Below are 24244 nucleotides of genomic sequence, written 5' to 3'. Positions count from 1 at the left end.
GTAGCACTGAAAAACAACCAATAAATAAGTAAAAGATAAAAGCACCTGATGATGGGATAATGGCTCTCCTGTTCTGCCGTCTTCTTCTGCAAATTTCTTTGTTTCATAACATGATAAATCAGAAAATCAGGGTTGAGGTTTGAAGCCAGCCTGGGCAAATAGCTTGTGAGACCCTATTTCAAAGCTACGCAACACAAAAAAGGCTGGCAGAGTGACTCAAGTGGTAAGAGCACCTGCCTAGCAAGTGTAAGGCTCTGAGTTCAAACCTCAGTGCTGCCTCAAAAGAAATATAAACATAAATAAATAAATACATATTTTATCCATTTTGGCTAAAATGGAGTAGGGGCTGAATTGATACTGGCTAATGGGAAACAACAGAGGGTGCATAATTCTAAGGAATTCTGTCAAAAGATGTTTTTGTGTGAAATGATTAACATTTCACATTTAGAAGGGCTAGAGGCATAGCTTGTGTTAAGTGCCTGCCTTGTAAATGCAAAGCCCTGAGTTCAAACTTCAGTACCACAAAAAACAAACAAACAAACAAACAAAACCCTTAGAAAAAGGAAAAAGAGTGAATAGTTATCCATTATCCACTCAGAGACCACAACATGCCCAGTACAGCAGTGGATGCTTTCTTAACCTTTGCCTTATTCAGCCTTATCTTTTCAAATGAGAAATTGAGGGTCAGAGAGGTTAAATGACTTGTCCAGATAATACAGCAGTGAATGACAGGATGGGTTCTTCTGATTTCCAAGCCCACACTAGATTTTCCTTGATTGGTAAGTGGCTGATGGAGACAGAAGTTCTCATTCTTTTTTTGCTGGGACTGGGGTTTGAACTCAGGGCCTCATGATTGCCAGGTAAGTGCTCTGCCACATGAGTCACTCCACCAATCTAAGACAAAAGTTTTCTGTTTATTTCAGGAACAGGTTTCTTTTTCTTTATTTTTTGTAGGAGGGGGTATATTGTTCCTGCAATGCAGATGTGTGGAGTGGACAAAAATTCCTATTCCATCTCCCTGCTCCAAGAACCCATTTAATGTATTGTCTTTTGATAGAGGATGTATCAGATATTAAACTGATAAGAATGGATACTACACTTGATCTTAGCCAAAAGGCTGAGAAGCCACAGGAACAGGTTTCTTTTTTTTTTTTTTTTTTCCATTTTTCTTTTATTATTCATATGTGAGGAACAGGTTTCTTATGGGTCGGGCTCTACTCTCCCAGGTTGTCCTGGATCATAGGGTTTAAGGTACTGCTTGTGCAACTGAGAGTGCCAGCACATTTTTCTTCACCTTTTAGGTGGTTAGCCTTTTGCCCAAAGCTTATCTCTAAATTGTAACTGTTCTTGGGAGTTTGGTGTGACATGAAGACTATGTTGTTGGTTTTATTCTCTGTGATTCCATTATGTTAACACCAGTATATGGTGTCCAGAGTGTAGCCTGCTTAATTGACAGACTTCTCAGCTGTTTTATAGTAGGTTCTTTGGTATCTTTGGCCTGTTGGCCATAGTTTGAAAACTTGCTTTTGTTTATTTAAACATAATTATGGAAGAAGTATGTAATTATACTGAGCCTTCAACTATGCCAGAACAAATCTTTCTCTTACTGGAAAAGCTGGTTAAAGAGATTGTAAATGGCATTTTAGTTTTTCTGTACATCAATTCATACCTTTTCCCAAAGCTGTTTGAACTATGACCAGTTCTTAGCTGCCAGGTATTAACAACTTGTGGCTCCTTATAAGCCTAGGTAGATTCACACCATTGACCTTGAATTGAAATACTTTCTAAACTGTGACTCATCTTTGACCCATTCTTTTTTTCACTAGGAAATACAATGAATATTAATTTAAAGAATTTCAGTTGTCCCTTCTGAAGTGTACACTGCTCATTAAAGTTGCTGGAACTTGTTTTTCTGATAACTGAACTACAAATTAAATGTACACTTGGTGGTTATACTGAATCCATGTGTAAACAGATAGAGAAATCTGATTAGCTGTGTAGAGAGGAAGACTGTTGAAGATGTAACCATTCTTTCTGACTTCTTTCAGAGAGTCATCTCTTGTACCACAGGGGTGGGATGCAGGAGGGTGAATCTAAGGCTGAACAGAGCAGGTAGTGTAAGTGTGTATTTGAATCTGTAAATATCACATTACTGTTTACAGTACATTGGACTCTTCATGCAAGGGCTTGTTCAAGCCAAACCAGGAGGAACTGTTCTATGCTTAAGGCCAAGAATAACATCCTGACCAGCAGGGGGACAGAGGTCAGCTCAAAGCAACAGCTCTTTGGAGCTATAGGACATTAAGAACTTTGGAGCAACTGAGTTTATTAAAAAGGAAGACAAAGGGCTGGAGGTGTGGTTCAAGTGGAAGAGCACCTGCCTAGCAAGCACAAGACTCTGAGTTCAAACCCCAGTACCGCAAAAATATAAATAAATAAATAGGAAGGCAAGATGTACTTTGGAGGACGTGTGCAAAGCTCTTACTAAGCCATGGTTACCTGTGTACCTCTCTCAATACAGCATAGTTTCTTTATGAAAAACAAAACTCATCTTACCTCTTGGATGTATGATAAGCTCATGCAGCCTCCTGATCATTTGAGATTTCCCCTTCCTACCTGTACATTGATATATCTGTTAGGTTTTTTTGTTTTTTTGTTTTTAATTAGAAACATTATATATTCAGCTAAGCAGTGTTAAAAGTTTGTTCTATTATTCTGGTCCTTTATTCTTCAACCAACATCAGAGAATCTGATTTAAAAGATAATATATGTTCACTAAAAACCAGTTTACTGGAGATGTTCCTGACTGACAAGAGTTTTGTTTCTGGGATCTTTCTGTGCCTGCTTCTTTTCCCTTCTGTCTTTTCTCATTCTGATGCTGGCTGCTCTCTCCACAGAAGCAGCTCAAACTGTTTTTTTGCGGGGAGCATTCTAAGTTTGTTCTGTTGCCTTCTCTGGGGTTTGTTTCTCTGGTCTGGCTTCACCTGGTTCTGGACCAGTGTGATCTTGGGAACACTTTTATTTTATTTTATGTCTTGGCTCTCATGCCCTGTGCCTCATTGGCTTTGCTGGTTCTCTCCTTTTCCATTGGTATAAGTTGTGTTGCCTTGGTGGGAACCTCCAAAGCTCAGGTGCAGCCTCAGGCCTCTTTGACTTTTCTATGGTCTATTGAGTTCCTTTGTCCTTTCTTAGAAATTGGGTGATGAATTCGATGTTCTGTTGTGGGCTATTGCTGACTTGCCTAGAATTCTAGTTTTAGTTGTTTAAACAGTATATAGCAATTTGGATTGTATTTGCCAGGTGGGACTTGTTGCCAAGTCTCTTTACCCTTTTGCCCCTTATTTTTCAAGTGAAAAGTTAGTGAAGAAGGGAGTGTAACCTTGTTCATGGTCACATAGTAAGCTGCTCTTATGCTTTTTGAAGCAATAAGAGCTGAGAGAGGTTTCTGGATGGAAGAGACAGAATGGCCATACAGAAATCTTATTGCAATTTAGAATATACATGCACATAATATCAATTTAAATCATTCTAAATTGAAGAAATAGAAAGGTGGTTTGGCTAGAGTAGAAATTGGTTATAATGTAAGGAGGCATAGAGGTAGAAACAGTTACAGAGATGGGCGTCTTGCCAGCTTGAGATCAGACTATCTAGAGAGGGGCTATAGATGATTCTCTTGGCACTAAACTCTGCTTTGGGAGCTGCCATGTAACGCATGGTGAGGTTCTGTGGGGTCAGTTCATTCTGTGGGGTCGAGTCAGCACAATGAATGGTTGACCTTTTGATTGGTTAAATTCTTCCTGATAGTTTTGCTGCTATCAGATAGTTCCATTAACTCCAAAGCCAAAATCATTTTCTGATAGGTTTGATGTGCTCAGTTGGCTTGTGGGACAGAGCAGTGCCTGAGAGTGCTGTAATACACTGCATTATATAATAATCCTTCAGAAGGCCTTTTTTCTCCCTTATAAATAAATCACAAAAATTCTGATGGCTTTTTGTTTTTGCTTTTTTGGGGGCCAGTAATTGACATCTCATTTGGGAGCCCTGGTCTCCCCCTCATTATTTCTTTAGGCATTCCTGTCCTAAGTTGACCTCCCTGAACTGACTGGAGCTTTTGGCCGCATTGCGTTTTACGACTTTGAACTGTTTTTGGCTTTGGAACTCTTTCCACCTCTTGTCTTTTCCTATTCACTGTAGTAAATCTGCTTAGAGGATAGAATGATGTTTTTTGTCCCCTTGTTTGTTTCTTGATTCCATAAATATGTTCTCTTCTTACTAATCATTTTTTGCTTTGTTTGTTAACCAGGCTACCAAGCAGTTTCTGGAAGAAATTAACAAGTGGACAGTCCAGTACAATGTTTCTCCACTATCCTGGAATGTGGCTGTCAAGTTCCTCATGGCCAGGAAGTTTGATGTGCTTCGTGCCATAGAGCTGTTCCACGCCTACAGAGTATGTGGAGTCAGAGTCAGATGGGTGGTGGTGCTTTCTGAGTCTTTTTGTCTTTCTACTGTATTTCACACACACGTTGCTTCTGTAGCTGTTCTCCCTACTCCCGTGAAAATGGGCAATATCCAAGAACCTTGTGATTGCTGAGGCTGAACAGGGCAGGGCAGCTCCTAGAAACACCACCGCTGTCCCTAAAGTTGGATTGTAGACCAGGATACCACTTCTAATGATTGTCGCTGAGGAAGTAGCTTAACAGCATCTTGGTGGCAAGATAGTGGTTCACCCTTCCTGGAGTTTGAGTCCCAGCTGTCCTCATCAGTCCCTCGTGTTCCATTTACTCCACAGTTTTTCAAGATCTCTGGGATTTTTTAGAAACCTGCTGTTCAGCTAAAATGCTCAGTTTATAGAGTCATTCAGGAAGGTAGCTCTAGTGGTAGAAAAGACAAGCAACTGTATTGGCTAGGGCCAGAGCTTATTAGTACCATTATGCAAATACAGCTTCATCAGCATTTTACTCGTTTCTTTTTCTTTCTTTTTTTATTGGTGGGACTGAGGTTTGAACTCTGGGCTTCACACTTACAAAGCAGATATTTTACCACTTGAGCCATACTCCAGTCCGCTTTTGCTCTGGTTATTTTAGAGATGGGATCTCTTAAACTGTTTGCCCAGGCTCACTTTGAACCTCGATCCTCCCGATCTCAGCCTCCCAAGTAGCTAGGTTTACAGGCATGAGCCTGGCTCATTTTCATCTTTTTAAGGAGCTCAGACTTTGGTTCTGTGTTTGTTTGCTTTCTTAGTCGGCAGCATCCTTGACAGATCACTGTACGTTCTGTTACCTTGGGGTCAGAAAATCCTGAAGAGATTCCAGATCTCTATAAATTTATAAGAAACTGGGGTAACAAGTACTAGAATTAACTTAATGCTAAGGGTCTCTTACAGCTACTTTGTAGGGCAGTTCATTCAGTATTTGTTCACTTATTCAACAGATACTTATTTTATACCTACAGTGTTCCAGGTACAAAGATTACTATTATGGAGAGAGTAAGCCAACAATGGCAGAAATGTTATAATAAGGAAGCACAGGGTTTAGTGGAAGCACATTTAGTTAGGCAGGTCAAGAAGCATTCTTATAGAAAATGACTTCTAAACTAAGAGCTGAAGCATGGGCTGGTAGAGTGGCTGAAGTGGTAGAGCACCTACTTGCCTAGCAAGTGTGAGGCCCTGAGTTCAAACCTCAGGTCTGCCAAAAAAATAAATAAATAAATTGCTGAAGCATGAGTTGGAATCCAACAAGTGGTGTAGTGTGGCAGGAAGAACAGCAAATTCAAATACCCAGTGGTGAAAGGAAAGAAATTTAGCTGAGCCAGTATGTTGATGGGGAGTGGGGGCACGATAGGAGATTGAGCAGCAGAGATGAACAGGCCAGATGAGAGAAGATCTGTTTTTTCTGAAGGACAGAGAAATTCATTGACTGTATAAGCAATGAAATAAATTTTCTGTATTTGTGTTCTGGAAAGCTTTTTCTTTGCTATGTTATGGAGATTGGATCAGAAGGGCTGTATGGAGTCAGAGAGACCAAATGGAAGTCCTTTTGTATTTACAGGGAGAAATGATTGCAGTGTTATTAGCATAATTTCAGGGGACATGGAGAAAAGTGGGCAGATTCTAGAAGTAAAATGGGCAGAATGGACTTGCTTTAACTGTTGTGTGAGGAAAAAGGAGTCAAGGATACCAGGGTTCTGACTTGGGTCTTAGGATAAATGGTGGTGGCATTCACTAATGTAGGAGACACAAAAGTAGGTGTGGGGCTGTGGAGAGAAGGTCATTAGTCTAGTTAGGGCATTTTAAATTTGAAATGCCTTTGAGACGTCTAAACAGACATGTCCTTGAAGCATATAATATAAGTATAAATTATATATATCTAGGGTTCAGAATATAAATCTAGGGTTCAGAAAATAAAGCTGGACCAGAAAAAGATCTCAGAGTGATCAAAGTAGAAAGAATATTGGAACCATGAGAATAGATGGAGTTCATCTTGCTGGGGTGTGAGGAGTATGAAAATTTATAGGATTAGAACTTTTATCTTAGATTTTTTGCTTTCTTTGGTGGAGTATTACTTTGAAAATTGAGTTAGAATGCTTTGGATGATGTGTGCACTTTTCTGTGATTGCACAACTAATATCATCACTTGCTGGATTGCTTCTGAAGACACTTGAGTTTGAACCTTGATCCTCCCTATGTCAGCCTCGCAGGTATCTGTGATTACAGGTATGAGCCACCAGTGCCCAGCTTTTGGGTCCATATTTCAATGTTCTTTGCAATGTCAGGGATGCTGCATGTTTCAGAACTTTGATCTTACACCTTAAAGTAACATATTGCTTGGTCTTAAGGGTTAAGATTCTTAGGGATTCAGACTACATTACCCTACCTGAGAGGCTAATAAGGTAGGTGTGGAAAGGAATTCTGGTAACACATAGCTGGCCTGAAGTGGAAGGCAGATTGCAGGGGAATTTACAACTCAGTTGACTTCTAATATCCCTTATCTTTGAGATTTGGTTATTGCATGAAACTCTCTTGGATATATTGTATTTTGAGATTAATTCATCTTGATCTGCTTCCTTTTCAGGAAACACGAAGGAAGGAAGGCATTGTGAAGCTGAAACCTCATGAGGAGCCTCTCCGCTCTGAGATCCTCAGTGGAAAGTTTACCATCTTAGTGAGTCTTTATGGATGTACCTTGTAGTGCTTTCTTACTTCCTATTGTGGCTGTTTTCCTATTTGGATTTTAGTTTTAGGTACCTTGTCCACAGTCAGGAATAGATATGAAGTATCTGAAGTTTGGCATCCCAATTGTTCTAATAATAATTAAATTATAGTTAGTTACTAATTAATAATTATTAGTTATTAGAATTACTAGTAATACTTGAATAATGTAATTATAGGGAGTCATAGTATAGTAGACTTAGAAAAGTTTTTCATTGCTCTGTTAAGATTAGTCAAAACCTTGGGGTGGCTGAGTACTGTTGACTTATGCCTATAATCCTGGTTACTCAGGAGGCAGAGATCAGGAGGATTATTGTTCGAAGTCAGCCCAGGCAAATAGTTCGAGAGACCCCGAGTCAAAAAACCTATCACAAAAAAAGGGCTGGTGGAGTGGCTCAAGTGGTAGAGCACCTGCCTAGGAAGAGTGAGGCCCTGAGTTCAAACAAAAAGAAAAACAGAAAAACCTTGAGATGGAGGTATAATGTGTAACAACACATTCTTCCCCTCTATCCTGTTTTTTCTTTTTGGTGGTCTGGGGTTTGAACTCAGGGCCTCATTCTTGTTCGGCAGGTGCTCTACCACATGAGCCACTCCACCAGCCCTTTCTTATGCTGAGTATTTTTGAGATAGGGTCTCGAGAACTATTTGCCTGGGCTGGCTTCAAACCACAACCTTCCTGATCTCTGCCTCCTGAGTAGCTAGGATTACAGATATGAGCCACCAGCACTTTGGTGAAGCTCTCCACTTATTAGAGATCTCTTGGTTTCTCAGGTAAGTGTATGATAGTATGTTTAAAACAGCATGGAAACCACAATCCTGTTCTATGATTCTCTCCTGCTCCTTGTTTCTGTTGCCTTCCTGCCTATAAAATTAGTTTATGAAGCCAGAAAAGAACCATCCTTTGATCACTCTACAGTTGAAGATCAAAGAACTTTTTTTTTTTTTTTCTTACCACATTACGGTGCAGGGGGTGCTGAGAAAATCAGGTATAGGATGAAAATTTTTTCCCTTTCTGGAGCAATTGATGCAAGTGAGGGAAGTACTGCCATTATCCATTCTTTTCATGTGTCAGATATTTACCCTGGATATAAGATTTAGTGGTGGTTGTGATTTTTAAATTTGATTGCCAAATGTTTCTTGTTTGATTTACTTTAGAATGTTCGAGACCCAACTGGAGCCTCCATTGCTCTCTTCACTGCCAGGTTGCATCATCCCCAAAAGTCGGTTCAACATGTGGTACTTGAGGCTCTGTTTTACTTGCTGGACAGAGCTGTGGACAGGTAAGCATTGAGACTGTCGTGTAGGTTGTGCATATCCAGATTGGAAAGTCACAGTTTTTACTTAAGTTCATCGTGCCTTCACCATGCTTCTGGGCTATGCCCTGCACAGTGGCATGAATAGAAAACAATTTTGTTTTAAGAGCATGGCATGTTTGCAGCTACCGTCAGCATCTTGGCTGTACTTCAGGGAGACGGAAGATGAGAGAGCTGATTCTTGCCGTTGTCAGTGGATTGAGAATTCCTTGAGGGCATGACCTCCGCTGGCGCTTTGTGCTCATAGCAAAACTCTCTGGGGGCTGGGCACTTGAGAGTGTGCGGCTGGAGGATTGTAAATTCAAGGCCACCCTGGCTACATAGTGAGACCCCGTGTGAAAAAATGAACAAAGCAGGGTACCAGTAGCTTATGCCTATAATCCTAGCTACTTAGGAGACTGAGATCATGTGGATTGTGGTTTGAGGCCAGCCTGGGCAAAAGTTAGATCCTATCTCAGCTGATGGGTGGGCATAATGACATGTGTCTGTCACCCAAGCTATGTGGGAGGCTGAGATTGGGAAGATTCCTGTTCCATGCCCGTCTAGGCAAAAAAGTTTGTGAGTCCCCATGTCAGCAGAAAAAAAGCTGGGAGTGGTGCATGTCTGTCATCCCAGCAATGGCAGGATTTATCTCCAAAATAACAAGAGCAAAGCCAGTTGAGTGGCTCAACTGGTAGAGCACTCGCCTTGCAAGTGTGAAGCTCTGAATTCAAACTCTAGTGCTGCCAAAAAAAAAAAAAACCAAACAACAACAAAAAACACACACACAATAAAAAACAGCACACACTAAAAAACCAAACAGAACAAAAAGGGCTGAGGGGCATGGCTCAAATGATAAAGTACTTACCTAAAACGCATGAAACCTTGAGTTTAAAGTACCACAAAAAATGACCCCAAACAAACAAACCCCAAAACAAAAATCAAACACCCACCCCCCCGCCCCCCAGGACTTCAGTTCTTTTGTCTGTGAAATAGTAATAATGCTGCTTGCCTCAGGATTTTGAGAACCTCTATTTAGCAGTATCTCAACAATATAAAGTTAAGCAAAATCATTTCAATTTTAAAAACAGGTATATAAGTAAAAAGAAACAGCTTTTTCTCTTCTGAAGCAAATGAGGTTACAGTTTTATAGACAAACTGAAGGCCAAAGAAGTTATATGACTTTTTTTTTTTTCTGGTGCTGGAGATTGATCCCTGGGCCTTGTATACGCTAAGATGCGCTACCATTATGTGACCTTTTTTTCTTTTTTTTTTGGCAGTCAAAGGGTTTAAACTCAGAGCCTATACTTTGAGTCATTCCACCAGCCCTTTTTTGGGAAGAGTTTTTTCAAGATAGGGTCTCGAGAACTATTTTGCCCAGGCTGATTTTGAGCCTCAACCCTCCTGATCTCTGCTTCCTGGGTAGTCGGGATTACAGGCATGAGCCACCAACACCCGGTTTATGTGACCTTTCATCACATGTTGCTCCAAGTAGGTCTAAGATCCTGTTTTCTTTGCTCTTGGTTGGAGCCATTTGTACTCTACCATGTTGTTTTTGTGCTATACTTCCTTTTTTACCCCTCATGATTGCCATTTATACTTTGTTACTGCTCTTGACATCTTTGGTTGGTCCTTTGGGTTAGAAGTGATGTATTAGAGCTGGGTATGGTGGTGCACCCCTGTAATACATAAAGCAAGATGGTCCGGAAGCATGGATCAAATCGTAGAGCACTTGCCTAGTATTCTCAAGGCCCTGGTTCAATCCTCAGTACAGATAGATACATAGATAGATAGGTAGATAGATAGAGTGCTATATTGGTAACTGAAGCCTGAGGTAGTGAGAGACAGCTATGTACAACTTTAGTCCGACTGCTGACTTACAACTTTAGTCCGACTGCTGACTTCACTGCTCACAGAAGCAGTGAAGGAATTGTTTGAAGTGGGACTCTATAACTAGTTGGTTTGTTACTGCTTTGTTTGTTATTTTCGTAGTACGTTTCTTCTCCTGTTGATGCTTAGCAAGGAGCTGTATACAAATTCTACACATAGCATTATTCTGAAATGGTGAAGTTCCTGAGGAGTGAGGACAGGACCAGTAGTCTCAGTGGCGTTTCTGAACTCTTCTTTGCTGTGACTGGTCTTTAGGCATAATTTCTAGAATGTTGATATGTTTGAAATGCTCCTTTAGCTGAGGAGAATGAATGACTTTCTCAGAAAATCCAATAGTGGCCTTTCTCCTTGGAAGGCTTAAGGAGTTTGGCACTCTCATGCAGGCATGGCTGTGTGACCACATCTTGCTCTTTCCAGTGTGAATGTTGGATCCCAAGGAGGTCCACAGAGGTAAACATGATTAAAATTGTGTTTTCATGATATTCGTCCCTTTATTAAAAACTCGGTGACTTCTCATCCAGAGAATGCATATAAGCTCAATAAATGTGAACCCTTTTCTCCAAGTAAAATCTTCTGAGTAGAAAATCTTGTTTTTCCTTAAACCTGAATTGTCTTCCTTCTCCCTTACTCTTCACTAAACTCTGCCCCTACATCAATGCCCAACTGTTTTCACTGGCTCTTTCATCAGTTCAACCTGTTATGAATAAAATCCTTACTCTGACCAGTGGATTACCAATACCAATCATTATGTATTTAATTATACATGGCTTTAGCTGGCAATGTAGTGTAGTGGTAGAATGCTTGCTTGCCTAGCATGCGTGAGGCCCTGAGTTTGACCATCCAGCACTGCAAAATAAATAAGTAAATAAATATAAATAAAGCTGGGTGCTGGTGGCTCACGCCTGTAATTCTAGCTACTCAAGAGGCAGAGATCAGGAGGATTATGGTTCAAAGCCAGCCCAGGCAAATGGTTTGCGAGACCCTTTCTCGAAAACACCCATCACAAAAAGGGGTCCTGATTTCAAGCCCCAGTACCGCAAATGAAAAATAAAATAAAATAATCTGGCCTATGTCATTTATCTTATACTGATACTAGATTTTTCATCTATCATTAGTGTGTGTGAGCTTCTTGTGGGCAGAGAACCTTTTTTTTTTTTTTTGACATTATATAATAATAGACAATTTCCAAATCTTTATGGGAGGAAAGAGAATGCTGTCATGAATATCCACGTCTACTATCCATCCTCTTCCAAGTGATCCATAACCAGTCTTGCTTCATTGATTGCCCCTCTTGCACCCCCTACTCCACGTTCTTTTGAAACAAATGTCAAGAACTGTACTTTATTTTTTTTTTCCTTTTTCTTTTATTATTCATATGTGCATACAAGGCTTGGTTCATTTCAACCCCCTGCCCCCACCCCCTCCCTTACCACCCACTCCGCCCCCTCCCTCTCCCCTCCCCAATACCCAGCAGAAACTATTTTGCCCTTATTTCTAATTTTGTTGTAGAGAGAGTATAAGCAATAATAGGAAGGAACAAGGGTTTTTGCTGGTTGAGATAAGGATAGCTATACAGGGCATTGACTCACATTGATTTCCTGTGCGTGGGTGTTACCTTCTAGGTTAATTCTTCTTGAACTAACCTTTTCTTTAGTACCTGTTCCCCTTTTCCTATTGGCCTCAGTTGTTTTTAAGGTATCTGCTTTAGTTTCTTTGCGTTGAGGGCAACAAATGCTAGCTAGTTTTTTAGGTGTCTTACCTATCCTCACCCCTCCCTTGTGTGCTCTCGCTTTTATCATGTGCTCATAGTCCAATCCCCTTGTTGTGTTTACCCTTGATCTAATGTCCACATATGAGGGAGAACATATGATTTTTGGTCTTTTGGGCCAGGCTAACCTCACTCAGAATGATGTTCTCCAATTCCATCCATTTACCAGCGAATGATAACATTTCATTCTTCTTCATGGCTGCATAGAATTCCATTGTGTATAGATACCACATTTTCTTAATCCATTCGTCAGTGGTGGGGCATCTTGGCTGTTTCCATAACTTGGCTATTGTGAATAGTGCCGCAATAAACATGGGTGTGCAGGTGCCTCTGGAGTAACAGTCTTTTGGGTATATCCCCAAGAGTGGTATTGCTGGATCAAATGGTAGATCGATGTCTAGCTTTTTAAGTAGCCTCCAAATTTTTTTCCAGAGTGGTGTACTAGTCTACATTCCCACCAACAGTGTAAGAGGGTTCCTTTTTCCCCGCATCCTCGCCAACACCTGTTGGTAGTGGTGTTGCTGATGGCTATTCTAACAGGGGTGAGGTGGAATCTTAGTGTGGTTTTAATTTGCATTTCCTTTATTGCTAGAGATGGTGAGCATTTTTTCATGTGTTTTCTGGCCATTTGAATTTCTTTTGAGAAAGTTCTGTTTAGTTCACTTGCCCATTTCTTTATTGGTTCATTAGTTTTGGGAGAATTTAGTTTTTTAAGTTCCCTATATATTCTGGTTATCAGTCCTTTGTCTGATGTATAGTTGGCAAATATTTTCTCCCACTCTGTAGGTGTTGTCTTCAGTTTAGAGACCATTTCTTTTGATGAACAGAAGCTTTTTAGCTTTATGAGGTCCCATTTATCTATGCTGTCTCTTACTTGCTGTGCTGCTGGGGTTTCATTGAGAAAGTTCTTACCTATACCTACTAACTCCAGAGTATTTCCTACTCTTTCCTGTATCAACTTAAGAGTTTGTGGTCTGATATTAAGATCCTTGATCCATTTTGAGTTAATCTTGGTATAGGGTGATATACATGGATCTAGTTTCAGTTTTTTGCAGACTGCTAACCAGTTTTCCCAGCAGTTTTTGTTGAAGAGGCTGCTATTTCTCCATCGTATATTTTTAGCTCCTTTGTCAAAGATAAGTTGGTTATAGTTGTGTGGCTTCATATCTGGGTCCTCTATTCTGTTCCACTGGTCTTCATGTCTGTTTTTGTGCCAGTACCATGCTGTTTTTATTGTTATTGCTTTGTAATATAGTTTGAAGTCAGGTATTGTGATACCTCCTGCATTGAAGAACTGTACTTTAAACTTGTTGGTGTCCTTTGTAGCATGTACCTCAGGAATCAAACTTAGTAGGGAAACTATCAGCTGTCATTGTAAACCCCATATTCTATGTCAAGAAAAGGGAAAATCTTACTGCATCTGTATTTATTCCACGTGTTTTCACAGGACGAGCAGTTTTATTTAGAAACAGAACCTGGATCCAGCATAGCTTCTTTTTATTACATTCTCTTTCCCCTGTCATTGACTTTTGTTTTAGTCTCTTGCCACAAACAAGCCAGAGCCTTTGAGCAGAAAACCTGCAGTTCTTTTAATTGGCGTTACATGAGTAAGTTCATGGAGAAGTGGGAATTCTGTAGGCCTGGATAATCTCAAAAACTGTGCACACACTTGACAGCACCTTTGATTTAGTGAGCTGTGGTCTTTCTGGGGTTACAGTGGTGCTAAAGTAAGACGTGAGGAACTAGTAGAAACTCAGTTTGCCAGTAAAACTTGCACATGCCGCAGCACTAGTGATTTTTAGAATATTACCTTCTGGGTGGTGCCTTGGATTTTGTTGAAGCGATAAAGATGTGGAGTTGGCTAAAGCAAAAAATTTGGATACAGAATAACATGGAGAACCTTGGATTCAGGAATGTTTCCTAATTTCTAAATAGATGTGGAATTTTGCTATCTATGAATGATCTTTTGGGTAAGCAAATCAAAAACACGTAAAGATCTAGCTTGTTTTGAATAAAGCATTTGCGTTAAAAATGTTTTTGTTCAATGATTGACTTACAGCTTTGAAACGCAAAGGAATGGACTGGTGTTTATCTATGACATGTGCGGTTCTAATTATGCCAACTTTGAGCTGGATCTTGGCAAGAAAGTCCTAAATCTGCTGAAGGTAAGGCCGTGGGAATATCTTCTCAACTCTCCTTCAGTGATTAGGATCACCTTTTTGCTCCTTGGGAAGAAAAGATTTAGGAATGATGTAAAGTTCAGACATTATGTTTAAAGGCACCAGTAAATGCTGACCAATACTTGCTGCCTCAGAACAAGAAACGGTCTTAAAAGTGAAGTGGGAGCTGTTAAAATTTAAAAAGCACAGGTTAGGGACTGGCCCAGTGGCTCAAGTGGTAAGAGCGCTTGTCTAGCAAGCACAAGGTCCTGAGATCAAGCCCCAGTGCTGCAAAAAAATTTTAAAAAGGCACAGGCTAGTACTGGGCTGTAGCTGAAGTGATAGAGCGCCTGACTAGCAAGTGCAAGGTCCTGAGTTTAAACCCTGGTGCCAACAAAAACAAGTACAAAAAAAACCACAAGCTGATTCTGAGTCATAAAGGTAGAATGTCCTTTTCCTGGAGTCTTGTAGAAGAATAGATAATGAAGGCCTAGGTAGTGGCATCTATGAACAGTGTCACTTATTGACTTTTCAGACATTTTTTGTCTGCCTAGTCTGGAATATGTTTTAAATTTCAGTTTAGTTCGCACAGACATATATATAATAACTAAATCCATACGTATAAACAATCCTCTGTACATAGCTTCATAATCTTTTATCCCAAATCTTAGGTCTAGATTTGACTTTTCCAACTTTAAAAGATAATCTGGTAATCCAGGCTTGTTAGCAAATTTCCATAATCCCAGCACTCAGGAGGACGAAGCAAGACGATCTTGAGTTAAGGCCAGCCTGGGATATGTAGTGAGACATTGTCTCACAAAATAAATGTGGTATATATGCTGCTAAATATTTATTTGTTTGTTTATGGTACTGGAATTTGAACCTCAGGTGCCTTGCTAGACAAGCACTCTACCCTTGAGCCACTAAATACACCTCTTAATGTTTCTGCATTAAAATGTATTAGTATTCAATACAATGGGAAAGAATAAAAGCTATAATATAGATTATGCTAATTCAGGTCACATTTTGCTGCCCAAGGAACTTTTTTTTTTTTTTTTTTCTGTAGTAGGGCTTGAACCCAGAGCCTTCACCTTGAGCCACTCCACCAGCCCTATTTTTGTGAAGGGTTTTTCAAGATTGGGCCTCGTGAACTATTCGCCTGGGCTGGCTTTGAATCGAAATCCTCCGGATCTCTGCCTCCTGAGTAGCTAGGATAGCTAGGATTACAGGCGTGAGCCACTGGCGCCTGGCTTGCCCAATGAGTTTTTGGGGCCAGACTGACAGGAGATTTTCATAGTTGTTCAGATGTTAGAATTGAGGATAAGGGTATGTAGATCTGTGTACATATTTATAAAACAAAATAAAAGTTGCATAGAAGAAACTTTGCTTTTCTACTCATTTTGATTGTTCTACTTTATATTTTTACAGTTACTCATGACCAACTAAATTCATTTCAGGACTCACTGAGTCACACTCTGCCATTTGAAAAGCATTGGTGTAGGAGTCTTTATTCTAGGATCTCAACTGGGAGTGCTATTTAATTAGCCTTTTACAAGTGTTTGCTTTTATAGCCTTACAGCAAACTTACAGAAGAGGATGCTATACTTTATGTTGTTTCCTGGGACTTATTTTTTTTCAGTAAACTTTATATTACTAAAATTCATATCGTGGCATGTAACTGTGATTCATTCCTTTTCATTGATGGATTGAAGGATTCATTCTTCATTCATTGATGAGTAGAACAGTTTATTCATATCTCTTCTTTTGTTGATAGCTCCCTGAGTTGTTTCCTAGATTATAGCTTAAATAGTGTTTCCATGAACATTCTTTTTTTTTTTTCTGGTAGCACTGGGGTTTGAACCCAGGGCCTCTTGCTTGCTAGGCAGTCACTACTACTACTTGAGCCACATACCCAACCCTTCTTTGCTTTAGTTATTTTTCAGATAAAGTCTCAAGTTTTTGTCAGGGCCAACTTCAGACCATGATCCTCTACCTAACAAACACCTCCTGCATAGCTGGGATGACAGGTATGCCCCACCACATGTGGCTTGTTTGTTGAGATGGCATCTTGCTGACTTTGACATGGGCTGGTCTCAAACCATGATCCTCCTGATCTAAGCCTTCCAAGTATATGACATTATACACGTGAGCCACCATACCTGGTTCTGAACATTCTTTTTATTTATTTATTTATTTATTTATTTTTGCAGTACTGGTGCTTGAACTCAGGGCCTTCACCTCGAGCCATTCCACTAGCCCAATTTTTTAAGATGAGGCTTTTTGAGATAGAGTCTTGCGAACTATTTGCCTGGGTTGAACTCTGGTCCTCCTGATCTCTGCCTCCTGAGTAGCTAGGATTGTAGGCGTGAGCCTCTGGCACCTGGCTGTTTTTTTTATTTTTGGTGGTACTGGGGTTTGAACTCAGGGCCTTGTGCTTGCTAGGCAGGCTCTCTATCACTTGAGCCACTCTACCAGCCCTTTTTTGTGCTTGATATTTTTGAGATAGGGTCTCGTGAGCTACTTGCTCAGGCTGGCTTCCAATTGCCGCCATCCTGATGATCTCTGCCTCCTGAGTAGGTAGGATTACAGGCATGAGCCACTGGCACCTGGCTGAATATTCTTTTTTTATAATTATAAACTTCTGAAGAGAATTATTAAGTACATAATAAATTTATATGAAATTGTCATTTTTGTAGGTCTCAAACAATTTTAACAATTTCATATTGTTCAGTCAACTAAATTCTGTTACAATAGAAATACCACTTCATTACATAAAGAGAATGAGGTGACTTTGTATATGCAGCATTTAAAAATACTCATAACCAAAAACAAGGGTAGAACTTTGTATACAGCAGGCTACATACAAAACACAGAAGTAAAAATACTCATTTTTTTGTATTTGCTATAATGCTTAAAATTCTGCAGAAAGTATTAACAATAGGCAGAGGTGTGCAAGATTAGACTGGATAGATGTTAAGAGTGGAAAATATTTCTTGTTTATAACTTTTGACTTTTGAAACTTGAATGTTAGTACAACTAAAGTTTTAATTAAAGAAAGTTTAGATGTTAGCATGTTTACAACCTCATATATCATTTACAGTTTATTCTGAATGCATTCTGTTTACACATTTGTTACTTTTTCTTATGAAGGTGGTAAGTTGATTGTTGATCTGGGTCTTCTTCTTAAAAGTAGGCACTTTTAAAATAGTGCTGAGTGATTATTGTCTGTTGAGGATCTATTGAATTGCATTCCTCAAGGTTTTATCTGCTTCAAGTGTATTTATTTGTTTTTAATCATCCTAGAAATACTATGTCACTATTGCCTTTTTATTATAGCATGAGCATTTAACATCTACCCTTTCAGTGAAATTTTAAATGTACAGTAGAGCACTATTGACAGTAGCACAGTACTGTATAGCAGCTCTTGAGAACCCACTTCTTGTATAACTGAAGCTATGTATCAACTAAATAGCAGCTCCTCATTTTCCCCTTCCAAACAACCAACATTTTACTCTCTGGTTCTGCAAGTTTGGATGTTTTAGATGCTTCAGATAAGTGAATTGACACAATTTTCATCCTGTGGCTGGCTGATTTCATTTCACATAATTCTGTCCAGGTTCATCCATATTTTTCTGGGCTACACAATAGGTAGTTCTGTTTTTGATTTTTTGATGAACTTTCATATTTTTCCATTCCCACCAACAGTGTACAGGATTCCAGTTACTGCCTTTTCAGAGGTGGTGACCAACTAAGAATTCTTAAACGTGCCTTCTGAGGGGATAAATATAACTAAGATACATTGTAAGCATTTTTGTAAATGTCACAATGTACCCGCAGTATAACAATAATACGCTAATAAAAATGAAATTAAAAACAAACATGCCTTCCAGTGAAACATGCAAGAGAGTCACTAGAGTAGTATTTCTCAACCCTTTTTCATTATGGCCTCTAAGGAGCTTTCTAGGACATTTTTTCTTTAATCAGTCCTCTTTTTTTTTTTTGGCAGTGCCGGGGCTGGAACTCAGGGCCTCATGCTTCGTGGGCTGGTGCTCTATCACTTGAACCATTCTTCCAGCCCTTTTTTGTGCTGGGTATTTTCTAGGTGAGGTCTCAAGAACTGTTTGCCCAGAGTGGATTGAATCTCCATCCTGATCTCTGTCTCCTAAGTAGGTGGGATTACAGGCGTGAGCCACCAGTTCCATATTTAATCATTCCTTTACTAACGATAATAGGTATTGAACTCAGTGCCTCGTGTATGCTAAGCATGTACTCTATCACTGAACCTATGTACTCCTCCCAGTCGTAATGAGATTTTAACACCATATCTATACTGCATATGTCTTTATTCATAAAAATGTAAGATTTTTTGTCCCTCTCAATTAATTTCACCCCTGTGAGGGTGTGATGTCACTCTAGTTGCATCCTTTAAAGTGTATACCTAGAATTCGCTGGCTTGGTCATAAGATCTGTGAAGATTCAGCTTTGTTAGACAGTGTCTAGTTGTTTTCCAAAGAGATTGTACCCACTTGCCATGTGTAAAAATTTCCATTGATCCTACCCTCTCCAACTTAATCATGTCAGATTTCTTTTGTTTTCCCTAATCAAATGGGTATAAAATGATATCTTATGGTATAAGTTGAAATTATCTCCACATGTTTATTAGCTGTACATGAAATACCTATTTATGGTTGTTCATTTATGGGTTAATACATTATATTATTAATATTGATTCATTAAGATAAATATATACACACCCATGCACATGGTCTTTCAGTTTATAGCTTGTTCTTTCTCTCTCTCTCTTTTTTTTTTTTTTTGAAACAGGATTTCATTATGTTTGTACTTGGGTTTGAACTTGGCCTCACACTTGCTAGGCAGGCAATCTACCACTTAAGCCATTTCATCAGCCCTTCTTTGTGTTGGGTATTTTCAAGATGGGCTGGCTTTGAATTTCGATTCACCAGTGCTTTTGACTTAACATGTTCTGAATTTTGGTTAAATGTATCAATATTTTATTTTCTGGTTAGTGTGTTTTCTGTCTTAAGCCCTTTCCTACTACAAAGTCAGAAAAAATACGTGTGTGTGTGTGTGTGTGTGTGTGTGTGTGTGTGTGTGTGTGTGTGTGTGTATGTTCCTGGATCTCATGCATGGTAGCATGCATTACCATTGCATCCTCTGGTGTTTGGTTTGGTTTGTTGTTTTTTTAACTGCTCTTTAAAAGAGCATCTGGCCATGGTGATGCTTGTCTGTAATCCCCGCACTTGCAAGACTGAAGCAGGATTATTATGAGTTAGAGTCAAGCCTAGGCTACGCAGTGAGACCCTGTCTCAAAAAACAAAAAGCTTAAATGGCAAATTTTGTTATGTATATTTTACAATTAACAAAATTAGTACATGAGATGAATTCCTAATCCTCCTGACTTCTTCAGCCTCTCCAGGAGCTGGGATTATGTGTGTGAACTACCACATCTGGCCATTTAAACCATTTTCAAATTTTCAGTTCATTGGTATTCAGTACATTCATTGCAACTATCTCTATTATCCATTTTTAAACTGTTTCATCATCACAAACTCTGTACCCATTAAGCATTTCCTCCTTCCCCAGCCCCAGCAATTCTATTCTGCTTTCTCTCTATATGAATTTGCTTATTTTATGTCCTCATATAAGTGGGATCATTACAGTATTTGTCCTTTTGTGTCTGGTTTATGTTAGCTTAATATCTTCAGGGTTCATGTGTATGGTAGCATAGATCCAAATTTCTGCTTGAGTCCCTGCTTCCTCCCACCCCGCCTCAGTGCTGGGGATTGAATTAAGGTTGTGTACATACTAGGTAAGTATTCTACTACTGAGATACATCCTAGCCCAGAAGTCCCTCCTTTCTTTTTGGTAATATTGGGTTTTGAACTTAGAGCCTCCAACTGGACCATTGCCCCCAGCCCTGTGTTTAACCTTTTCTTTTTTGGTGGGACTGAGGTTTGAATTCTGGGCTTTGCACTTGCAAAGCAGGCACTCTACTGCTTGAGCCACTTTCCAGTCCATTTTGTTCTGGTTATTTTGGAAATGGGGTCTCTTGAACTGTTTGCCCAGGGTGGCTTCAAACTGTGATCCTCCTAATCTCAGCCTCCCAAATAACTAGGATTATAGGTGTGAGCACCTGGTTCTGTGTTTTAACTTTTTTGAGAAGCTGTCTTCCTTTTTTTTTTTGGGTGGTACTAAGGGTTGAATTCTGGGCCTCATGTTTTTGTGCTTGCTAGGCAGGTGTGCTACCACTTGAACACACCAGGCCTCTTAAAATTTTAATTGTTTTTATCACTAAGATCTTTATGTATCTGGAGCTGATTTTTAAGTTTTGAATAATGTGCAGGAATCTGACATTTTTCCTATGTCAGTTGCTGCTTTTGCTTCCAGTCTTACATATTATGTAGTATCCCCTTTCCTCCTATTAATTTTTGGTGGTACTTGGAGTTGAACTCAGGGCCTCACATATACTAAGAATATATTTTAACATTGTGCTGCGTCCCCAGCCCTTTTCCTTGATTGCACTTCCCAGCACTGGGGTTTGAAGTCAAGGCCTTACGCTTGCTAAGTAGGCACTCTTACTGCTTGAGCCACTCCACCAATGAACTGTTTGCCCCAGGCTGGTTTCAAACCGTGATCCTTGTAATCTCTGCCACCTGAGTAGTTAGTATTACAGGCGAGAACCTCTGGCACCTAGCTCATGTAGTTTCTAGTTTCTAGGCTTAAACAGGATTATTATCATTACAGCTTTTCATTTTGTATTATTTTGATAAGATATTTCTAAAATTGATTATATGACTAAAGATTATGAGTTTTCTTTTATCTTTTTTACAGTTCCCTTCCATATAATGAAGTAGTAAAAAATGTACATTGTCATTAAGAAGTGTGAATCTGCTTCCTTGTTCCATTCCAGCACTGTGCTCTGTAATTTTCCTCTTTTTTTTTGAATTTAGAAATTCTCAAATGATATTTCCTTTTCTTGTGTGTGTTTTAATGAAGTTGTATCATTTTTTTTTTCAATGTTCTTAATGTTGCTTGTATGTCCTTTTTTGGTTCAAAACAGTGACATGAGCCAGATATGGTGGCATGTGCTTATAGTCCCAGCTACTCTAGAGGCAGAAGTGGGCGGATCAGTTGAAGCCAGGAGTTCAAGGCCAGCCTGAGCAACATAGCCAGATCCCATCTCAAAACCAAAACCAAATAGTGAAAAGTTAATGATGTTTTGTTTTTTTTGTATAAATTCAAAGAAGAGATGATAGTCTTAAATAAAATCCTGTTGCTTAAGACTCTATTTCAAGGGCTAGAGGTATTGCTCAAGTGGTAGAGTGCTTGCCTTGCAAGCATGGAGCCCTGAGTTCAAATCCCAGTACTGTAAGAAGAATCCGTATGTGTGACTTAGAAGCTCTGGCTCACACTTGGTGGCAGCGCTGTACTGTGTGAGCCATGCCCCCAGCCTTGTATGAAGGCCCTAAGCAGAGCCTTGTCTTTAGTGCACATGCTCATCATTCCTGGGAATGATTTCTTCTGCTTGGAATGCCAATAATACATGGTAGCCCTGCCCCCATAAGGACTGCAATATTAAAAACCCCAGTGAAACCAAGCTCCGTGGTTAGGAATAAATGGTTTGTCATCTTTTTGTTGTCCTGTATCTCCTTTTTTTGGACCTTTTTTGTATTTGTGCACAGTAGATCATATTTTTTTATTTATGTGTTTATACTTGTTTATAGTGCTGGGGATTGAACCCAGGATCTTGTGCATGCTTATCATGCAGCCTACCAGAGTTACCTCCTCAGCCTAAATCATATATATTTGTTTCCTTATGGTGTTGACGATTGAACCCAACTCTTTGAACATGCCAGGCAAGCGCTCTACCACTGAGCTACATCCCCAGCCCTGGGTCATATATATTGATTGGATAAACTAACACACTGATGAGAAAATGGTTAAAAAATGATGCATGAAAGGTTATGAGAGACTAAATAAAAGGTTATGAAAGAAAAATGTTTTTGTGGGTGCCAGTGGCTCATGCCTGTAATCCTAGCTACTCAGGAGGCAGAGATGAGGAGGATTGTGATTTGAAGCCAGCCCAGGCAAGTATACTTGTTACTGAAAATTATCTCGAAAATGCCCATCACAAAAAGGGCTGGTGGAGTGGCTCAAGGTGTAGGCCCTGAGTTCAAGCCCCAGTTTTGAAAAAAAAAAAAAAAAAAACAAAAAGAAAAGAAAATGTTTCTTTTATGTAGAATTTATTCATGATTTGATTTTTTTTCTTTAGGTTTTAATAAGCAGAATTTTTCTAGGATACATGCAGATATTAAATATATCTGCATGTATCCTAGAAAAAAATATATTTAAATGTACATATATATGTATACATATTTATGTTGATGTGTGATAAGAAAATCAGAATAGTTTTTGATCCATAAGGCTAATAGTCATCATGAACGTAATACCATGGTTTTTACAGGTAAATCATCTAATTTCTTTAAACTAGTATTGCTTTCTCTCGCTATTGAAACGGGACCTGAATTAGGGTATAGACCCCTTCCCCTCAGCCCCTCCCTTGCTGGGTAAGAATGAGAAGTGCAAGAAAACTACAACAGCTTAAATCCTCATTCACTTTCTCCACAGGGAGCATTTCCAGCTCGTTTGAAGAAGGTGCTGATTGTGGGAGCACCTATATGGTTCCGAGTGCCCTATTCCATCATCAGCTTGCTCCTGAAGGACAAAGTCCGGGAGAGGGTAAGGCAAACTAGCCTCTTCTTATTTGGAGGTTGATAAATACATTTCCATCTCTACTGGTGAAATCCTGCCAATTAATTTTCTACCTTCAAAAAAAATCCTCTTTGACTAGGGATGTAGCTCAGTGGTTTAGTGTTTGCCTAGCCTGCCGAGTCCCTGGGTTCAATCCCCAGTACCATCAATATAAATATATATATATTTGTATCCTTTTTGCTTGTCTTCTAGAGCATTTTCTGCTTCTCTTAGTGTATTCACTCACATTCTCTACTTTATTCCTTCATAGCTTGGGACAGGCCACCTCCCTAGTTCTCCACAGGCTCTTTATAGATAGGAAGTAGCCACAAATTATCTGGCCCTTCCTTTCTACAACACCTTGCATAGGGTAGTACTGAAGGAATGTGTCCAGGAAGTAATTTAAGGATGGCTACTATTTCCAAAATTTAGCCTGTGCTGCACAAGCCTATTGTGCAGTTGACAGTTCTTAAGGGCTGGGGGAGTAAGCTAAGTATTTGAGTGTGTGCTTGGCATGCTCAACGTCCTGGGTTCAGTCCCTAGCCCCCAAAACGAAACAAAATGAACATTTAATACAATTACATTAGTTAACCTAGCATAAGAATTTGTTCACCTGAAAGAACCATCCAGTCCCTTTGGCCACTCAGGTAGTGGGAGAGAGTCCCTCACTGTGTCTCTTATTACTTTCATTTCTGGCATTTTTTTCTTAAAACAACTTATTGCTACTGATTTAAAAAATGTCCAAAATTACTTTAATTATAATCTCTTTCTATTATAACTAAACTGTAGGACTGAAAGATAATAGTATGGTTTCTAGTTGTAGCATTTAAAAGAAATGGCATATTAAAATAATAAAGACTGTTTTGAAATACCAGATTTTTGTGGTAAGGAATGAATTATGAATTAAAATGAATAATGCAGATCTTTCTAACTGAGGCAGCTTGGATCAGAAAAGGGAAAATAAAGATATTTGGTGTGATGGAGGCTACTTAGTGAACTAATGGTGCAGAGTAGGAGAGATGTTTCCTAAGAATTTGAGAGGACTCTCTTTTTTTGGGTGGCTTGGGATGGTTTCTGAGGCAGGGTCTTAATGTAGCTCATGCTAGCCTCAGATTTGTGATCCTTCTGCCTTAGCCTCCTGAGTATTTTGATTATA

At 39.4% G+C, this 24244-nt stretch overlaps 1 protein-coding gene and 1 pseudogene across 3 annotated transcripts in view; one reads left to right on the top strand and one right to left on the bottom strand.

Moving 5' to 3' along the window:
- The window catches only part of Ptpn9 (protein tyrosine phosphatase non-receptor type 9), a 78474-nt gene that overhangs the window by 34604 nt on the left and 19626 nt on the right, over positions 1-24244 (top strand). For all 3 annotated transcript variants that reach the window (XM_074061988.1, XM_020175879.2, XM_020175878.2), the window contains exons 2-6: positions 4304-4447; positions 7071-7160; positions 8363-8487; positions 14217-14322; positions 22966-23076. In XM_074061988.1, coding sequence (XP_073918089.1) covers positions 4304-4447; positions 7071-7160; positions 8363-8487; positions 14217-14322; positions 22966-23076 — 576 coding nt within the window. The remainder of the gene's footprint in view (positions 1-4303; positions 4448-7070; positions 7161-8362; positions 8488-14216; positions 14323-22965; positions 23077-24244) is intronic.
- Positions 956-1129, bottom strand: LOC141419363 (U2 spliceosomal RNA; annotated as a pseudogene).

This window comes from Castor canadensis, chromosome 19 (genome assembly GCF_047511655.1).
Source record: "Castor canadensis chromosome 19, mCasCan1.hap1v2, whole genome shotgun sequence".
Lineage (NCBI taxonomy): Eukaryota > Metazoa > Chordata > Mammalia > Rodentia > Castoridae > Castor > Castor canadensis.
Note: the sequence above shows the minus strand (reverse complement) of the source record. Positions and strands in the feature narration are given on the sequence as shown.